The 16,302-nt window shown below is 36.7% G+C and overlaps 2 protein-coding genes across 2 annotated transcripts in view; both read left to right on the top strand.

The window, feature by feature from the left end:
- HOXA5 (homeobox A5) overlaps positions 1–4,421 on the top strand; it is a 4,447-nt gene extending 26 nt beyond the window's left edge. The window contains 3 exon segments of the mRNA XM_073630154.1: positions 1–1,493; positions 1,495–2,099; positions 3,304–4,421. The exon segment at positions 1–1,493 is cut by the window's left edge and continues 26 nt beyond it. Of these exon segments, the coding sequence (XP_073486255.1) occupies positions 1,255–1,493; positions 1,495–2,099; positions 3,304–3,554 (1,095 nt within the window). The 5' untranslated portion in view covers positions 1–1,254 and the 3' untranslated portion in view covers positions 3,555–4,421.
- Positions 4,422–14,261: 9,840 nt separating this feature from the next.
- Positions 14,262–16,213, top strand: HOXA4 (homeobox A4). The gene is made up of 2 exons (XM_073630153.1): positions 14,262–14,809; positions 15,184–16,213. Exons 1-2 carry the CDS (start codon positions 14,377–14,379, stop codon positions 15,498–15,500), a joined length of 750 nt encoding a protein of 249 aa, XP_073486254.1. The 5' UTR covers positions 14,262–14,376; the 3' UTR covers positions 15,501–16,213.
- The last annotated feature ends 89 nt before the right edge of the window (positions 16,214–16,302 follow it).

Here is a 16,302-nt window from a genome sequence, read left to right as displayed (position 1 = left end):
CGTGAATATAGTCCTCTGATCTGCACACATGCCACATACTATACAAAGGCTTCATGTTCATTTCCACCCTCATTCTCCTTCACGGTGACTGAAAAGCCCAGGACCATTTATCTGATAGTAAATGCATGCACACCATTTTCATGTTATTAAAAAAAAAAATACCTGTAAACATCGAATTAATTTGTGTATGTACTTGAGCCATGGATGTCGGATATCAGGTCCTAAATCTTACTCCACCCTACAAAGCCAATGTAAACTGTGTTCTGATAACGGATTAAAGTCAGATTATAGATTGTGGTGTAATATCTGTCATGTAAACAGATGTCCAGACGAATGGGATCTTGGAAAAAAAAGAAGGAAAAAGAAAGATCCGGAATAGCGGGGTCATCCTGTTTTCTGGGGTCTCTGAACAGAATGTAACTGTCAGCTGTATCGTAAAAGTCACAATAATATTTACAGCCACTCATTGTTTGCTGGGACTGCAAGGCAAAGACCCTATTTTATTCTTTGAAAGGAAAAAAAAAACAGAAAAGGCACAGCAGAGAGCCTGCTTTGTCAAGTATTTCCTAAATAAACGTGGACAAGTCTAACTCCGATCTATAGGTGATCTATTTATTGATTAGAAAATGCTTACACCTTGCATTGGGACAGTGGAATGTTCCTTGATGCCTTGCGACAAGCTGCAGGCGTTTTATGAGTGTAAAATAAAGCATGATTTAATTTCTGTGTATACACTGGACTTTTTCTATATTGCATTGACTGGAAAATGACGTTTAAGTGGCAATGCAAGTCTAAAATAAAACCTATGCAGTCTATCTGGTTCACATCAATTGGAAAATAAAAAGGGCAATAGATGTATTAAAAGTGGCTGTTATTTTGCCTCACTGAATCAATATGCCTATTTATGTATAATTATCAATAAAATAAAAAGGAACACATGAGCTGGCAATCTAGACGATGAAATGTGAAATATATTTTGGAGTGAATAGCAAAAAAACAGTACCATTTGTGTAATATTTCGGTATTAATATGCTGGTTTGTGAACTGTGGCTGTGAGCCGGTACATTTGGTATTCACTAATGGAACTGCGAGGGGGAATGCAATAATTTTTCTGTAATGGGATGTAACCTCAATTCGACCCCGGCCCTGCAGTCCTTAGCTCTGCTGAAGAGCTTGCAGTGACGGCTAAACGTCCAGACGGTGGCGTTAGAGTCTGAGCAAAAGTATCCAGCTCGCCGCGGGAGCGCGCTTGGAATGCGCGCTCCTGTCAGCATCCTCCCAGCTCCCCCACTAATACACCAGTTTACCTCTAGAGGTCATCAGGCAGGATTTACGACTGGACAACAAAAGCACGTGATGGCAAGTCGTACCCCATATTTGGGTGCCTACGTAGGAGGGAACCAAGTACATGTCCCAGTCATTTCCATAATTCATCATAAATTGTGCAAGGGTGCTATAGACGCACAAAACGACCAAGAGCCACAAATCAAGCACACATATCAAAAAACAAATGAGCTCTTATTTTGTAAACTCATTTTGCGGTCGCTATCCAAATGGCCCGGACTACCAGTTACATAATTATGGAGATCACAGCTCGGTGAACGAGCAATACAGGGATTCAGCAAGCATGCATTCCAGCAGGTACGGCTACGGCTACAATGGCATGGATCTCACCGTTGGGCGATCAGCTTCCAACCACTTTAATGCCAATGACAGAGCACGAAATTATCCGTCCAACCCAACTTCTTCTACAGAGCCAAGGTATAACCAACCTGCAACCTCTTCACACTCTCCTCCACCTGACCCTCTCCCCTGCTCTGCCGTCTCCACCCCGCCTGCTGCTGTCAGCGACACTCACCAAGGAGTCAAAAACTCTCTAATAACTAACTCAAACAGCACCACGTCCAATTCCAGCACCACCAGCAATAGTAACAGCAGCCACATTAACAACAGAGAAGGGCTTGGGGCTTCTTCTTCTGGTGCTGAAGATGACACCCCAGCCAGCAGCGACCAGACAACTTCCCAGAACGGACAGAGCCCAGCTCCATCGGTTCAGCCCCAGATCTACCCCTGGATGAGAAAACTGCACATAAGTCATGGTAACTAAAATCTCGACCTTTTATTCCCTGCAATAAGAAGGGAATACATGTAGGGACCTGAAAAAAGGGGTGGGAGAATCCAACTTCCAGGCGCTATAATGGCTAGAGACAGTTTTATGACCACAGCTTAACCTTTTGAGTACGTCTAGAAAAGTATGAGGATCTAATTTTTATCGCCACACAATGCAATGTCCAGGGAGTCTCTAAAGTCATTTACACATATCTGTCTATGATCTTCTATAGGCTCCTTAGGTGCTAGGCTGGTGGAAAGTTGATACAGAAGTGGAAGATTTTAAATAATGCATGTTTGTATTTAAAATACGTTTTAGCATGCTGCTTCAACTTCAGCCAAAATAAATATACTTGTATGTTTTTATACTTGTGTCTACTTGTAATAGTAAATAATAGAAACCTGTGATGACTGCTCCTGGTCCAGTTAATTCTCTTTTTTAATTTGCATGCCTGCATTTAAAATACATTCTTCCATGCTGCTTCAACTTGCACCAGTATAACTCTATATTGTATACTTCTGTCTACTTGTTATTCGGTTTTAGTGAAAATCAGAAACCTGTGATGGGTGCTCCTGGTTCAGATAATTCTCCTTTTTAATTTGCATGACTGCTTTAAAATACATTCTTGCATGCTGCTTCAACTTCAATGTACCTCTGTTTTGTATACTTCTGTCTACTTATTATTCAGTTTTAGTAAAAAATCTGAAACCTGTGATGGCTGTTTCTGGTCCAGCTAATACCCCTTTTCAATTTTCTTGCTAGCATTTAAAAAAACATTCTTGCAAGCTGTTTCAACTCGCACCAATATAACTTTATTTTTTATACTTCTGTCTACTTGTTATTCAGTTTTAGTTACAATCACAAACCTATGTGATGACTGCCTCTGGTTCAGCCATTTTTATACTTCTGTCTACTTGTTATTTAGTTTTAATAAAAATCAGAAACCTGTGTGATGACTGCCTCTGGTTAAGCCAACCCTTCTTTATTTTAATGTGCATGTCTGTATTTAAATACATTATTGCATAATGCTTCAATTTGAACCTATATAAGTATAACTCGATTTTTATACCTCTCTCTGCTTGTTATACAGTTCCAGTTAAAAAAAAAAAACAAAACAAAACAAAAAACAACAGGAACCTAAGTTATGATTGCTTCTGATTCAGCTAATTCTCTCTCTTTTTTAAAATTTGCAGATAACATAGGGGGACCTGAGGGAAAAAGGGCTAGAACAGCTTACACACGCTACCAGACACTGGAGCTGGAAAAGGAATTTCATTTTAATAGATACCTGACACGCAGAAGGAGGATTGAAATAGCCCATGCCCTTTGCCTATCTGAGAGACAAATTAAAATCTGGTTTCAAAACAGAAGAATGAAATGGAAAAAGGATAACAAGCTGAAAAGTATGAGCATGGCCGCAGCAGGAGGAGCCTTTCGTCCTTAGTATATGTCTGTTCTATGAAAGTACTGGTCCAGTATTAGAATTGTCACCATAGACTTTCTAGAACTCTTGTGTGTGACTTCTGTGAAGAAATATCCCCATCCATGTCCCCCTCCCTTCCTATCTTAGCCATGATCCCCTATGCTGGGTGGTTATAGCTACAGATGCTTTATGTATATGTTTTATTTTGAATGGCTATATGTCTTGACAATTTTAAATGTATTAACTTATTTGAGTATGTAAAGCGCTATGTGTTACTTGAAGTAACAGAACACACAAAAATGTTTGTTAAAATGTTCTGTTTTATGTTGCATTCAATTTGCAGAAAACAAAAGCAAAAAAAAACAAACAAAAAAAAAACGCTCTATGTGTTTGTGTAGTGTAACTGTCTGAATGCCTACAAACCGTCTACCTAAATTTCAAGAAACTACCTATCATACCTGTGAATAACTATGTTGTAGAGTTGACTTGTGCTAGCCAATTTATCTTGTGTTAGTAGTGGTGAGTAGTGAAGCGGTGACACAAGCTGTGATCCCAAGCAGTCTGTCTGTCCTAGCTGTGCCTTTGTATATTTCATAACTCTGCACGACCTCTTGTAAAGTTGCTGCACTCGCAGCTAAGTGTATGTACTATGTGTTTTTTGGTCACAAAGTTATATAGTTAAGCTTGGCTGTTTAAACAATTGCTATTTTTTTGTAATTTTTTTTTTCATGAAAAAAATATGACTGGAAAAAAATAAACTTTCTACTGAAAAAAATGGACTGTTTCTCTTAAAGTAATAGGGGAAACTTTGGTGGGGAAGGTTGTATAACTGATTGATGAGCACAGAGGTGTCTATATGAAAGCCAGGTGATGAGAGGTAAACTTCAAAGTAGCCTTAAAATGTACTGCTTGTAATAAGAAAATTGTCATGGTAAGGGGTGTATAAATGTAACTTATTTTAGACGATATAGGAAAGTCACACTATTTCGTTGACAGATCCCAGTTTTAGGGTGCCAACATACTTTTTTTTTTACCTAAACAATGTTTGAATGTATTATAGTATTTTTTTTTTAAAGGTAACTTTAGTAGTTTTTTTAATGCTATAGGTTATTAGAGAGTAGAGAAGATGATAGAAGTTCCCCCAAAAAACTTCCAAGAGTTACTTACCTTACCTGTGCAGGGATGTCTAACTCCACTGAGCCTGTAAGGAAAATGAAAAGAGAATCCCCGCTAACTGCTTACATTCTTGTCTTCCCTAAGTTATATAACAGTAAACTTTATAAGCTCTAGTTCCGGCTATGTGACATTTGGTTGCCAAATGAATAGGGTTTTGTCTATGAATTAGATCGTAAAATCCTCCATAGCGCAGACAGATAGGCTCACTGGCTATAAAATGTCACGTGGTGCTATTAAAGTAAGTTTTATGGTTTTGGGGAGTAGACGTCCAACATTATATACTACATATCATATAATCTCACTAGTGCTGGACATCATTTGGCTCCTAGGAGGACACATAGGGGCTGCAGACCATCACCTACTACACATAGGAGGCCAGCTCTTCAGATCAAAGCACCCCACCATGGTATGTGATAGCTTACAACTTAAAGGTAAGTTTTAGAATACATGTTAGGTTTATGAATTGGACATGGGTGTTGATTCTTTTGGATCTGTTATGTGGACACAAAGTGGGTGTTTTAAAATCTGTTAAAACACTTCACCACTTAAACTAAGGTCTATGGTGCACCACTTATACTAAGCTCTGATTAGTAAGGGGACAGCATGTAATTAGCATTGATTCTCAATTACTACTACATTCTGAAATAATTAGCCTAGCCCCTAGTTCTTTATATCTGGCCCTTGTATAGCCCAGTAGGTGCCTGGGTTTGCCTATAAAGTCAACAAGTACGAGGGTCTCAGAAGTAGAGTAGGGATTCAATAACTAAGTAGTTTACACTCATGAATTATCTTTTGAAGCACTGTCACTCAGTTCTGGTGGTACTTACCTTATAATATATACACATTTAGTTCACCCAGGGTCCTTATCTGTCCAAAAACGAAAGTGGCTCATTTCAAAGGGAGCTTTTTTTTTTCAGTCAGCAACAGAGATTGCTCAGATACAAAGTGAAATCCTCCTGAAGATGTATGTTATGTTTCTACATTTCTGGACTAGGACAAAAGAGTTTGGATAGGCCCCAGCTGTGTGTTTACTTCACTTACTTTTCTTTCTGTCAATAGTGAGTTCACACTGCCCTGTGATTAGTCAGCAATGAACTTTATGACCGGATTTAACATTAGACTTCGAGATCCAGTGTTAAAACAGGGCTGATGAAAAGTTTGCCTTTATTAAGCACATCAACCAGGGAAGTGTTTAAGATACACTCAGCCAGTTTACTGAAACTACTGTGGTGTCCTTCAAGCTTTCTTATAATTCTTCTTGAACTTAATAACAGGTAAATGAAACGTTCTCAGATCCTATTTATCTATTTTGGAAAATCTGGGTTTTGTAGTGGATAGTTTTCTATCATGTAGGCGAGAATTCAAACAAGTCATAAACATTTATGGTTGTCACCATGGAACATTTGGTCCCTGCCTGGTTTCCGGCTGCCTGTTCCTTTCTTTTCTACCACCAAATTAACATAAAATATGACCTCCCATATAAATGTCATTGAACCATTGTTTTCTTTATTTTTAGTTTTAAGCCAAAATTGTTCCAAATGGCTCAATGAGATTGTTGCTTACTGCGATTTTAATAGATCTGCTTGGTATTGTTAGCAAAGATGGTGACATTTTACTATCTATCTATCTATCTATCTATCTATCTATCTATCTATCTATCTATCTATCTATCTATCTATCTATCTATCTATCTATTATGTATGTATTTATCTATTTATCATCGTGTATGTATGTATGTATCTTTCTGTCTGTCTATCTATGATGTATTTATGTATATGTATGTCTATCTATCTATCTATCTATCTATCTATCTATCTATCTATCTATCTATCTATTTGCCTCGTATGTATGTGTGTATTTAAGAATGTATGTATGTATGTATCTTTCTGTCTGTCTATCTATGATGTATTTATGTATATGTATGTCTATCTATGTATGTATCTATGTATGTATGTATGTATCTATCTATCTATCTATCTATCTATCTATCTATCTATCTATCTATCTATCTATCTATCTGTCTATCTATTTTCCTCGTATGTATGTGTGTATTTATGTATGTATGTATGTATGTATGTATCTATCTTTCTGTCTATCTATCTATCTATCTATCTATCTATCTATCTATCTATCTATCTATCTCTATCTATCTCTATCTATCTATCTATCTATCTATCTATCTATCTATCTATCTATCTATCTATCTATCTATCTATCTATCTATCTATCTATCTATCTATCATCGTATGTGTATGTGTGTATTTATGTATGTATGCATGTGTTTATTTATAAAGGTATGTGCAGGCATACCCCACTTTTAAGTACACAATGGTGTATGTATTTATTTATGTATGTATCTGTCTGTCTATCTATTTGTCTATCATTTTCTATCGGTCTTATCAACCTTGTGCATTTGCATGGGAAATACACTTCCATAATTACAGATCCTTGCGCATTGTGGCACAAGCAAATAATTGTTATAAATCCAATTTGTTCCTAAAATATTGACTTTCTAAGTGTTAAAGGATGTTATGTGAGATATTTTGTGACATAGTTTCATTTTTTTAGGAACCTGTACAGTGTGCATGTGTGACTACATGCCCACCACCAATGTATTTTGCAAACAAATAAGTATATAGGAGTTCATTTTTAGACACATTATACATCAAGTTCCTACCTGAGATTTTTATGTGATGACACATATTAAATAGTGTGGTCCTATTGTATATTTTTCAATAGTCTTAAGCAGAAGTGGAAGAAAAATTGAAGTATGAACTCGCTATTGTATGTTTGTAAACACGGTATTCACTGTGAATGTCCTGCAATGTCTTTGCTGTAAGTTCCGAATTCTCTTATTAAGCTGTTCTGTTAAGTTTGCACTCATTGTGAAGTTGTATTTGCACAGATTTGACTACTCACTTTCAAAACTGTGTGCAGTATTATCGTCCAAACAGATGGATGCAATAAATAGTGATTTACATGAAGTAAAAAATACTGTGTAGCTACTGTGTAAGCATCATCATGCCACCTTAGTTCAACAAGGTGGCATCCAGTTTGCTCAATTTAACTTTTCTTCTGTAGGATAATAGTTACAATGTATGTTGCTTAGCTACACTGTTTAAATAATCACTTTAAATATAATTTGGTGAATGTGTGTGTTTCTATATGAGTGGGTAGAGAAAGGGGAAAGATACAGAGAGAGAAAGGAAGTGTGAGAGAGATACAGAAAGAAGAGAGAGAAAGAAAGTATGAGAGAGAGAGCGAGAGAGAGAGAGAGAGACTTGAAACTCACACACACAAACTCAGAAAGTTTAAGTTTTAATTCCATGTGTGGTTCTCTACATACCCACTACCTACAGCAATGCATATGACTGAGTGAGTTCAGTAAAACTAAGCCTACCCAAGTTTTAATGTTTTAAGCTGTAGAGATATAAGTTTTAAGCTATTTTTCCCTTTGAAAATAATATTTACTCAGCGTTGCTGTTCAAACAATTGCAATTCTGTGAAGCAGCCCTCGCTTAAGGTGAAGACTGTCAGTGCTTAACAAATCACAGCTCCCTCAGTTCACTGCCAGGTTAAGTAAATGCAGAGAAGATAAATCTGCAAACCTTAGTATCACCACCAGAGCTCGCTTTAGACCAAGTTCACTGACAACAGTTGCCTATGCAAGCTTTTTCCCCCTCTTTCTTCCAATAAATGTACTTTTTCAATGCAAGTAGCAAAAAAACACATAAGAGAAGGCACTCAGCAGTTAACGTTGCTGCCAGTTTAGATTTGCCTTCAAGAGTTAGTCTACTGTAGAGTAGCAGTGGTCAAAAATTTGCATGACCATGAATATATTTTTTTAATCAGACTTTTTTTTGTACATTCTTTCTTTTAAGGGCAGCTGGCTGTAATGATGGTAGGCTATAAGGGAGCCAAATATTAACATAAAGATGTGTGTGTATATATGTGTATACGTGTGTGCTTTGCTGGGTGGTACAACCACAGGTCAAAAAGCTGGAGGTCAAAAGTTTAAGCTTTGCGCTCCTACAAGCCATCTATCCAGACAAAGTTGGATGTCAATGTTATATAGTGGACATTTCGCTCATAAGCACAAAAGATAAAAAAGTGTTTTGAGTTTAGAGGACCATCATAGACTGGACTCCTGTTGAACTCTAGCGGTTAAATGACCTTAATTACACATGCAAGGGTAGAAAAATGATTCCTTTCAACAACAGTATGAGCTGCATTTCATTTGAAGTCTATCCACTGGATAGCCTGAAAGAAATGGTTCTAGAGCAGCTAGAATGCAAGTCGACACTCTAAAATTGTATCAAAAATATAAAACAAAACAAAAAAACAAACAAAAAAAAACAAAATAAAACAAACCAGAATAACATTTTATTAAAGTGTAGTGTGATATTTTTGATTTAATTCAGATACATTCCATTCCATATACTATCAGCACTAATTTTCTCGCACACAAAATCCCACAGAAAGGATATCGGGGTATATATATATACATATATATATATATATATATATATATATATATATATATATATATATATATATATATATATATATATATATATATAGATATAGACATCTATATTTATATCTATATATATAGATATATATAGATAGATATATCTACATAGATAAATATATCTATATCTATATATACACAACAGTAAATGAGAGACAAAGGAATCTTTTTTATTATATATTTATTTTTAATTTACTGTATATAATATTTATATAAAAAACGCAGATAGAGACTAGAACCACAATAAGCAAATCATACATTTTTTTTTATATAAATGATGTTTCCCATCTAAATATCGAAATATCGGTCTGAAAAGATAGAAAATATTTTGATTTGTTTTGAGGTAGCAAAATCCGTTTTGTTTGCTTTATAAATAGATATTACAGTACAAAATAAACAAAATCTGCTGAGTTAGAATTTTTAGAACTAAAGTTGGCATAATCTATGTGACCCATTAAATTAAGTAAATGGTGTCCCCCACCAATCTGGCTGGATATTTGTAGCTTACAGCAAGCACGGCTTCACTGATTTTGAATAAAAATTGACAACTTTGAGTAAATTATATTTAATATCTTTTTTACTTGTGTGAGATAAGATAGCCACAGAACACAAACCTTGTGGTGAAGTATGTAAAGATTAGACATGGCTTGTAACCTAGGAAACCACAACCACAGTTAGCTGATAAAACACACACACAAATATATATATATATATATATATATATATATATATATATATATATATATATATATATATATATATATATATATATATATTCGTATCTGCTGCACATGTATATTTGTTTGTGGCATATGATGATATTGTTTAGTTTAGCCTTGTTATTTTTTCCCCCTCTTATATACCTAACCTCAGTCTCCTATCAACTTCCTGTACATTCATTAATCACAAATTAAATGCTTCCAGATCCCTACAACTGACTTTTTTTTCAACTGTTTCATTGTGAATTTTGAATTTTTCGTTGATTTTTTTACTTTAGAAAACCTAGATGCAACTTTTTTTAAGAGGTATTCTACAATTATGCCGCAAACAACATAAGATTGGTGATATTTTCTAGAGCCCCCCTACCATCAGCCTTTCATTGGGCTGAGGTCACTGGGCTTCCTCAGATTCACAATCAACAAGAGTGATGCATTTCATAACCTTTGTAATGTGTACTTTTCCGTTATTTATTCTTCATTTTCTGTCAGAAGAAGTGACCTGGCAGAAACTCCCTGCTGCCTTAAAGACACTTGCTGGACCTTTTAGAAAAGCTAAGTCCAAGGCCGAGGTGAACCTCAGGTCACCAAGTCTAACAAATATGAAAATGTCGCCTGGTGAACTGCAAGCCTCCTTATTTAACAAAGACTGTCAATGAGGAAGATTAATACGAAACAAAATGCGCACAGTGTCACACTACGGTCACTTCGAAGCAAACACTAGGTTGCTGTTAGGAAAAAAAAAAAAATAAGACAAGAAAGATGTAAAGAACTTAAAAAATAACATTTTGCACGCGTTTTTGTTTCTTCACAATTATTTGTTAGAATTTATTAGAACAAATTGCAAAGACAATATATATATTTTTGTTTAATGTTACACTATGTTTTTTTTTTTAATACCACAAATTTACTAAAAACTAACACTACTCACATTACTATTCATAGTTAAAGTAAATTTTTTAAAAATATTTTTCAGCAAAGAAAAAGTCGTTTATATGGACACATACCTAAAAGTGTTTTTTTTTTTCTAGAAGAAAACACAAATGGTTTCCACACAGTTGATTTGGTTGTTTATGGCAAAGTGAGATAACCATAAATCTTGCAGCAAAATGTTTAAAACGTCGGTCCTGAGATAACGCGTGGTGGTCTTGGCTCAGTTCTTCATGATAACAAAACCTCAAAGACGAACAGGCTTTTGGAAATGAACAGTCACTGGCGGGCATTGCACCTACATAAAAGGAAAACTTATCTCTGAGGTGTTTTCTGTATGTACTGGAGAAGACCAACCACAAATGATTTCAGAGAATAGCCACAAGCCATTAGATAGCTGGATTCGCTGTATTGCTCAGCTGATCAGTGTTTTATTTTACAAACATGGAACTATGCTGCAACTTTTGAGCTAAATGGCTTTGCTGTATTTATATACATATAAGGAATTAGTGTACTAAAAAGTTTTCTGTACAAGCCCATAATAAAACATGTATCATATTTAAATATGTTCTGTCCCCTTGCTCATGGATTTATAGAGGCACATATAGATGATTGGTCACAGTATGTTAAACTTGAAGCCTGCATCTAAATCACTAGGGTGTTACTGAGTTGCACTATATTCAATTATATAACACATATTTTTTTTTCTTCATGTCAATAGCCATTAGCCAGTTATTATTCCCTAATACGTATTTGGTAGATGTGATTTCAAAATTAGTCACTGATATGTCTCAGTTGTAGCAGACGAAACTTAATTTATTAGCAAAAATATTTTAGGGGAATAAAAAGTATTTTTTTATCTCATGTCCTTGCAGAAATATTGCCTGTGATTTCTAAAGCAATTCATTGCAAACATCATTTATTTCTGCGTTCCTCTATTTATGTGTAGAAACGGTGTACACCATAAAAACTGCGATTTTTAGGAATCTTCTTGGCGCTTACCATCCATCTAGTACAGCATGCAAATGAATGAAAATTCGCCATCTGCTCTGTTTATGCTTCATATAACAAGGTAAATGCCTCCTTTTTGTGCTCTCTAGATGCACAAACAGCTAAATATAGCTGTGGCATTATGTGTATATTTTGCCAGTGTGTCTATTTATACACCTAGGTAGTAAGAGTTGCAAAATGGGTATTTGTGGTAGATTCAATGGGTCATCGTCTGCTCTGCATTGCTCACCAAAAACAGCCTGTGCATGACATCACTCTAGTTAACCGGTTTGCAAGGCAGCAATATAGTTAACTGGTTTGCAAGTCTGATATATATATATATATATATATATATATATATATATATATATATATATATATATATATATATATATATATATATATATATATATATATATATAACAATATTGCAGTTAAGATTCTGGCATTTATAGCTATATATATAAAAAATAAATAAATATATATGTATATATGTGTGGGTGTGTAAAGATCCCCCTCTCTCTCTCTTTTTTTCTCACTCCCTCTCTATATATAACATATATATATATATATGTATATATATATATATATATATATATATATATATATATATATATATAGCAACAGTGCAACTAGACAATATTGCAGTTAGAATCCCAGCATCAACTGAGTGCATTGAGGGATAACTACAGATTGTTCCACAGATGTTTAAAATGCTATAATACGTGGGGTCTCCATATATACAGCATATACAGCCTCATAGTAGGTCTGCCTTTGTCTTTTAGTAACATGTGGAATTTATCTGCCAGATTTTACTTCTTTTGACCAGTAACCCCCCCCCCTTTCCCTCCAGCCCTAAAAGAATCAGATAACTTATTCTGTACTTTATTACAGGGTCAGGCCAGGCTGTATTGTTATCTTACAGTTTGGATGCTCAGAGGCTCTTTCTTTGCGATTAGACACTCAGTTACCATCATACATGCACAGCATATATAATTCTTTGAGTGGCTGTTTACCGGACTTAGGTGATGCCAATATTAATATTTACATAAGCGATATAGTCAATGATTCTCTTAAGTCATCTGGTGCTTTCTCAATAGAGTGCAAGCTGCTAGAGGTGTGTATGCAAGCTTGATCTGTCTTCACACACCAAGTCCTACCTACACTCATTTATGAAGGAAACACAGCTGCTCTAGCTAAAACTGCATTATACCACAAGGGGATTGCCTTCCCTATTTCTGCTGATTTATATAGGTTAGTATGAAGTGCTGTGATTGCCTGTGGGTCGATAGAGAATCATTATATAGGGTGCAGCTCTCATGTTTGCATTGTTGTGACTCCTACAGGATGCATCACCCATGTTTGCAGTGCTGTGACTCCTATAGGGTGCATCTCTCATGTTTGCAGTGTGGTGAATCCTTCTATAGGGTGCAGCTCTCATGTTTGCAATGTTGTGACTCCTATAGGGTGCAGTTCTCATATTTGCAGTGTTATGACTCCTATAGGGTGCAGCTCTCATGTTTGCATGTGGTGAATCCAAAAGGTGCAGCTCTCATGTTTGCAGTGTTATGACTCCTATAGGGTGCAGCTCTCATGTTTGCATGTAGTGAATCCTATAAGGTGCAGCTCTCATGTTTGCATGTAGTGAATCCTATAAGGTGCAGCTCTCATGTTTGCATGTAGTGAATCCTATAAGGTGCAGCTCTCATGTTAACATGTGGTGTATCCTATAAGGTGCAGCTCTCATATTAACATGTGGTGAATCCTATAAGGTGCAACTCTCATGTTAACATGTGGTGAATCCTACAGGGTTCAAGGTCTCATGTTTGCAGTGTGATAGTCCTATTACTAATTTACAATAAACTGCCCTACAGTTTTCCTACCTGGCCATTTTCCATTTTGCAGATCACAGGGTATCCTCCTATAGGTAAGATCTATACATTAACTGTCATTTTAGACTAGCAGGCACTGTGGTGTGATAAGCAGAGCACATATTAGCAGTCTAGACAGCAGCCTTTCAGTTATGTAGCAGGATTACAGATGATTGAAGTACATACTACATATAGGATTACATACAGTATTACATTGCAGAGAGGCTTCCTCCAGTTGAGTAGCATAGTCCTACGTGTGTGGGGCACAGCTGATGAGTCAGAGACGAGCTTTACTGATCTCAGTCTGTCCTGCTTATTACTATATGATCTAGTACAGAGCACTATGTATAGTATTGATCCTTTTTTGCTGTCCTCTGTATTTCTGGCAGCGATTATAAGTCTGATGATCTTACAGCAGCTCCAGTTAAGTATATAAGGCTTGACTAGCAAAGCATTTATCATCCTTGTGTTTCCTTATCCGGGGTCCAGGGGAGGGCTGGGATTGGCCCGGTCGGTCACGTGGCCTGCTAACTTTGCACACTTGACAGGCAGTAGGAGGGTTTAGAGGAGAAGAGAAAAACGACAACGCGAGAAAAATTAGTATTTTTTTGTTGCACTTCCACAAATTAATGGCCATGAGTTCGTTTTTGATAAACTCCAACTACATCGAGCCCAAATTCCCACCCTGCGAGGAGTATGGCCAAAATAACTACTTGCACAACCAGTCTCCTGAATACTACGAGCGGCCGAGGGAACCGGGCTTCGAGGCTCCTCCAGAGGCTCTCTACCAAGGTCCAGGCTCCTATCAAGAAGCCACCTATGGATACAGCCACCTCACCCCAAACCATGACGCTGGGGTCACCCAGGATGGGCTCCCTGGGAAAGGACAGTCTCAGCAACTTCTCCAAAGCCACGTCCTCAGACAGCCACCCCAGCACTGTGAGCCTATAGGAGTGTCCAATGACAGCATCCATACTGAGAAAAATACTGCTGCTTCTGCTGGCCTCAAATGCAAAGAGCCCGTGGTCTATCCTTGGATGAAGAAAATCCATTGCAACATAGGTAAGATCAGTAGCTTTGCTGCATGAGGTCACTTGGGTTGCCTGCTGGCCAAGGAAAAAGGAAAGGCTATTCTTTCAGTAGTTGTGGCTCCTCACTGGAGGATTTATTGGAGTCAGTCTGTTTAGAAAGTAATTACAGATCCCATAAATGTAATTGTCCTGCTATTGACTCTGGGCCATACGCCATTGACGCTTCCCTCTCCCCCCTCCAGTTCCCCATCACCATGTTTTATGGCATTCCGTTGTTTGGTGCATTGTCAGTGGCCTAAGAAACTTTTTAATTAAAAAAAAAAAATTCTATCAGTGGTGACAAGTCAATATCTAATGATTATATTCCCATTGCTTCTTTTTTGTTTCTCTCTCTTGTGTGCTCAGTTAATCCAAATTACACTGGAGGGGAACCCAAAAGGTCTCGAACTGCCTACACCAGACAACAAGTATTAGAGCTGGAAAAAGAGTTCCACTTTAACCGTTACCTGACCAGACGCCGGAGAATAGAAATAGCACACACGTTATGCCTATCTGAACGTCAGGTCAAGATCTGGTTCCAGAACAGGAGAATGAAGTGGAAGAAAGACCACAAACTGCCCAACACTAAGATGCGCTCAGCAAACTCATCAGCCCCCAGCCAGCAGTCAAAAGTACAGGGTCATCATCAGCACACAGATGGGTCAACAACCCCATTACTATAAGTCCTTACTTGTGCTGCTCCAGTGGCTGGTGGTAATAATTTTGGACCAAATGACTATGGGGAAAAAATAAATATAACAAACCTACTTATTCTTGCTGGATACAAAAGTCCTTGACCAAGCCAGAACAGTGTATACACATTACCAAGGATTCCTATGGAGACTTCTTTTTGTTGTTGTTCTATTTAAGTATTTGACTGTATACTTATAAAATAGCTATGGGGTATATGTGTATATTTGCATAGTTCAGTGTCTACATATGTAGCAAACTATTTTATATACAAAATACAAATGCCACAGATACATTTATGGGATAGAATGTGGTATAAAGGTATGGACCATCCATTGTATTATTACACATATACATATAGCTTGTGGGTATTTAAGAAAGCCAAACGTTTTTAAATATTTTATTTAATGGCCTCCAAAGATTGAGGAAATAAAACTAGCAGGGTTTGTAAATACTTGCAGACAAATAACATTTCTGTAGGCACAAAAAAAAGACTGTTTTCCTGCTTAGATCGTTGCCTGTGACCAGTGTGTGTTTGACACTTTCGTTGTTGTTAGCATTACTCTAGAAGGCCTTTGATCGCCTTGAAGGAGAGGAGAGGGTGTAGATACAGTATACGTACTATATATATTGTGGATTTTTGTCCTGTATTGTTGTGGTGCTAACCTCGAAGATTCTTCTGTGAAAATTAAAGTTTTCAAAAACATCAACCGTTTCCTAAACGTACTTGCTGCGATACAGCTATGTGCAACTGCACATATGTTCTCACAGTACATGCAATGGTTTATATGAACA

Source organism: Aquarana catesbeiana, linkage group LG05 (assembly GCF_042186555.1).
Source record: "Aquarana catesbeiana isolate 2022-GZ linkage group LG05, ASM4218655v1, whole genome shotgun sequence".
Classification (NCBI taxonomy): Eukaryota; Metazoa; Chordata; class Amphibia; order Anura; family Ranidae; genus Aquarana; species Aquarana catesbeiana.
The sequence above is the reverse complement of the archived record's forward strand: the minus strand, read 5'-3'. Positions and strand labels throughout refer to the sequence as shown.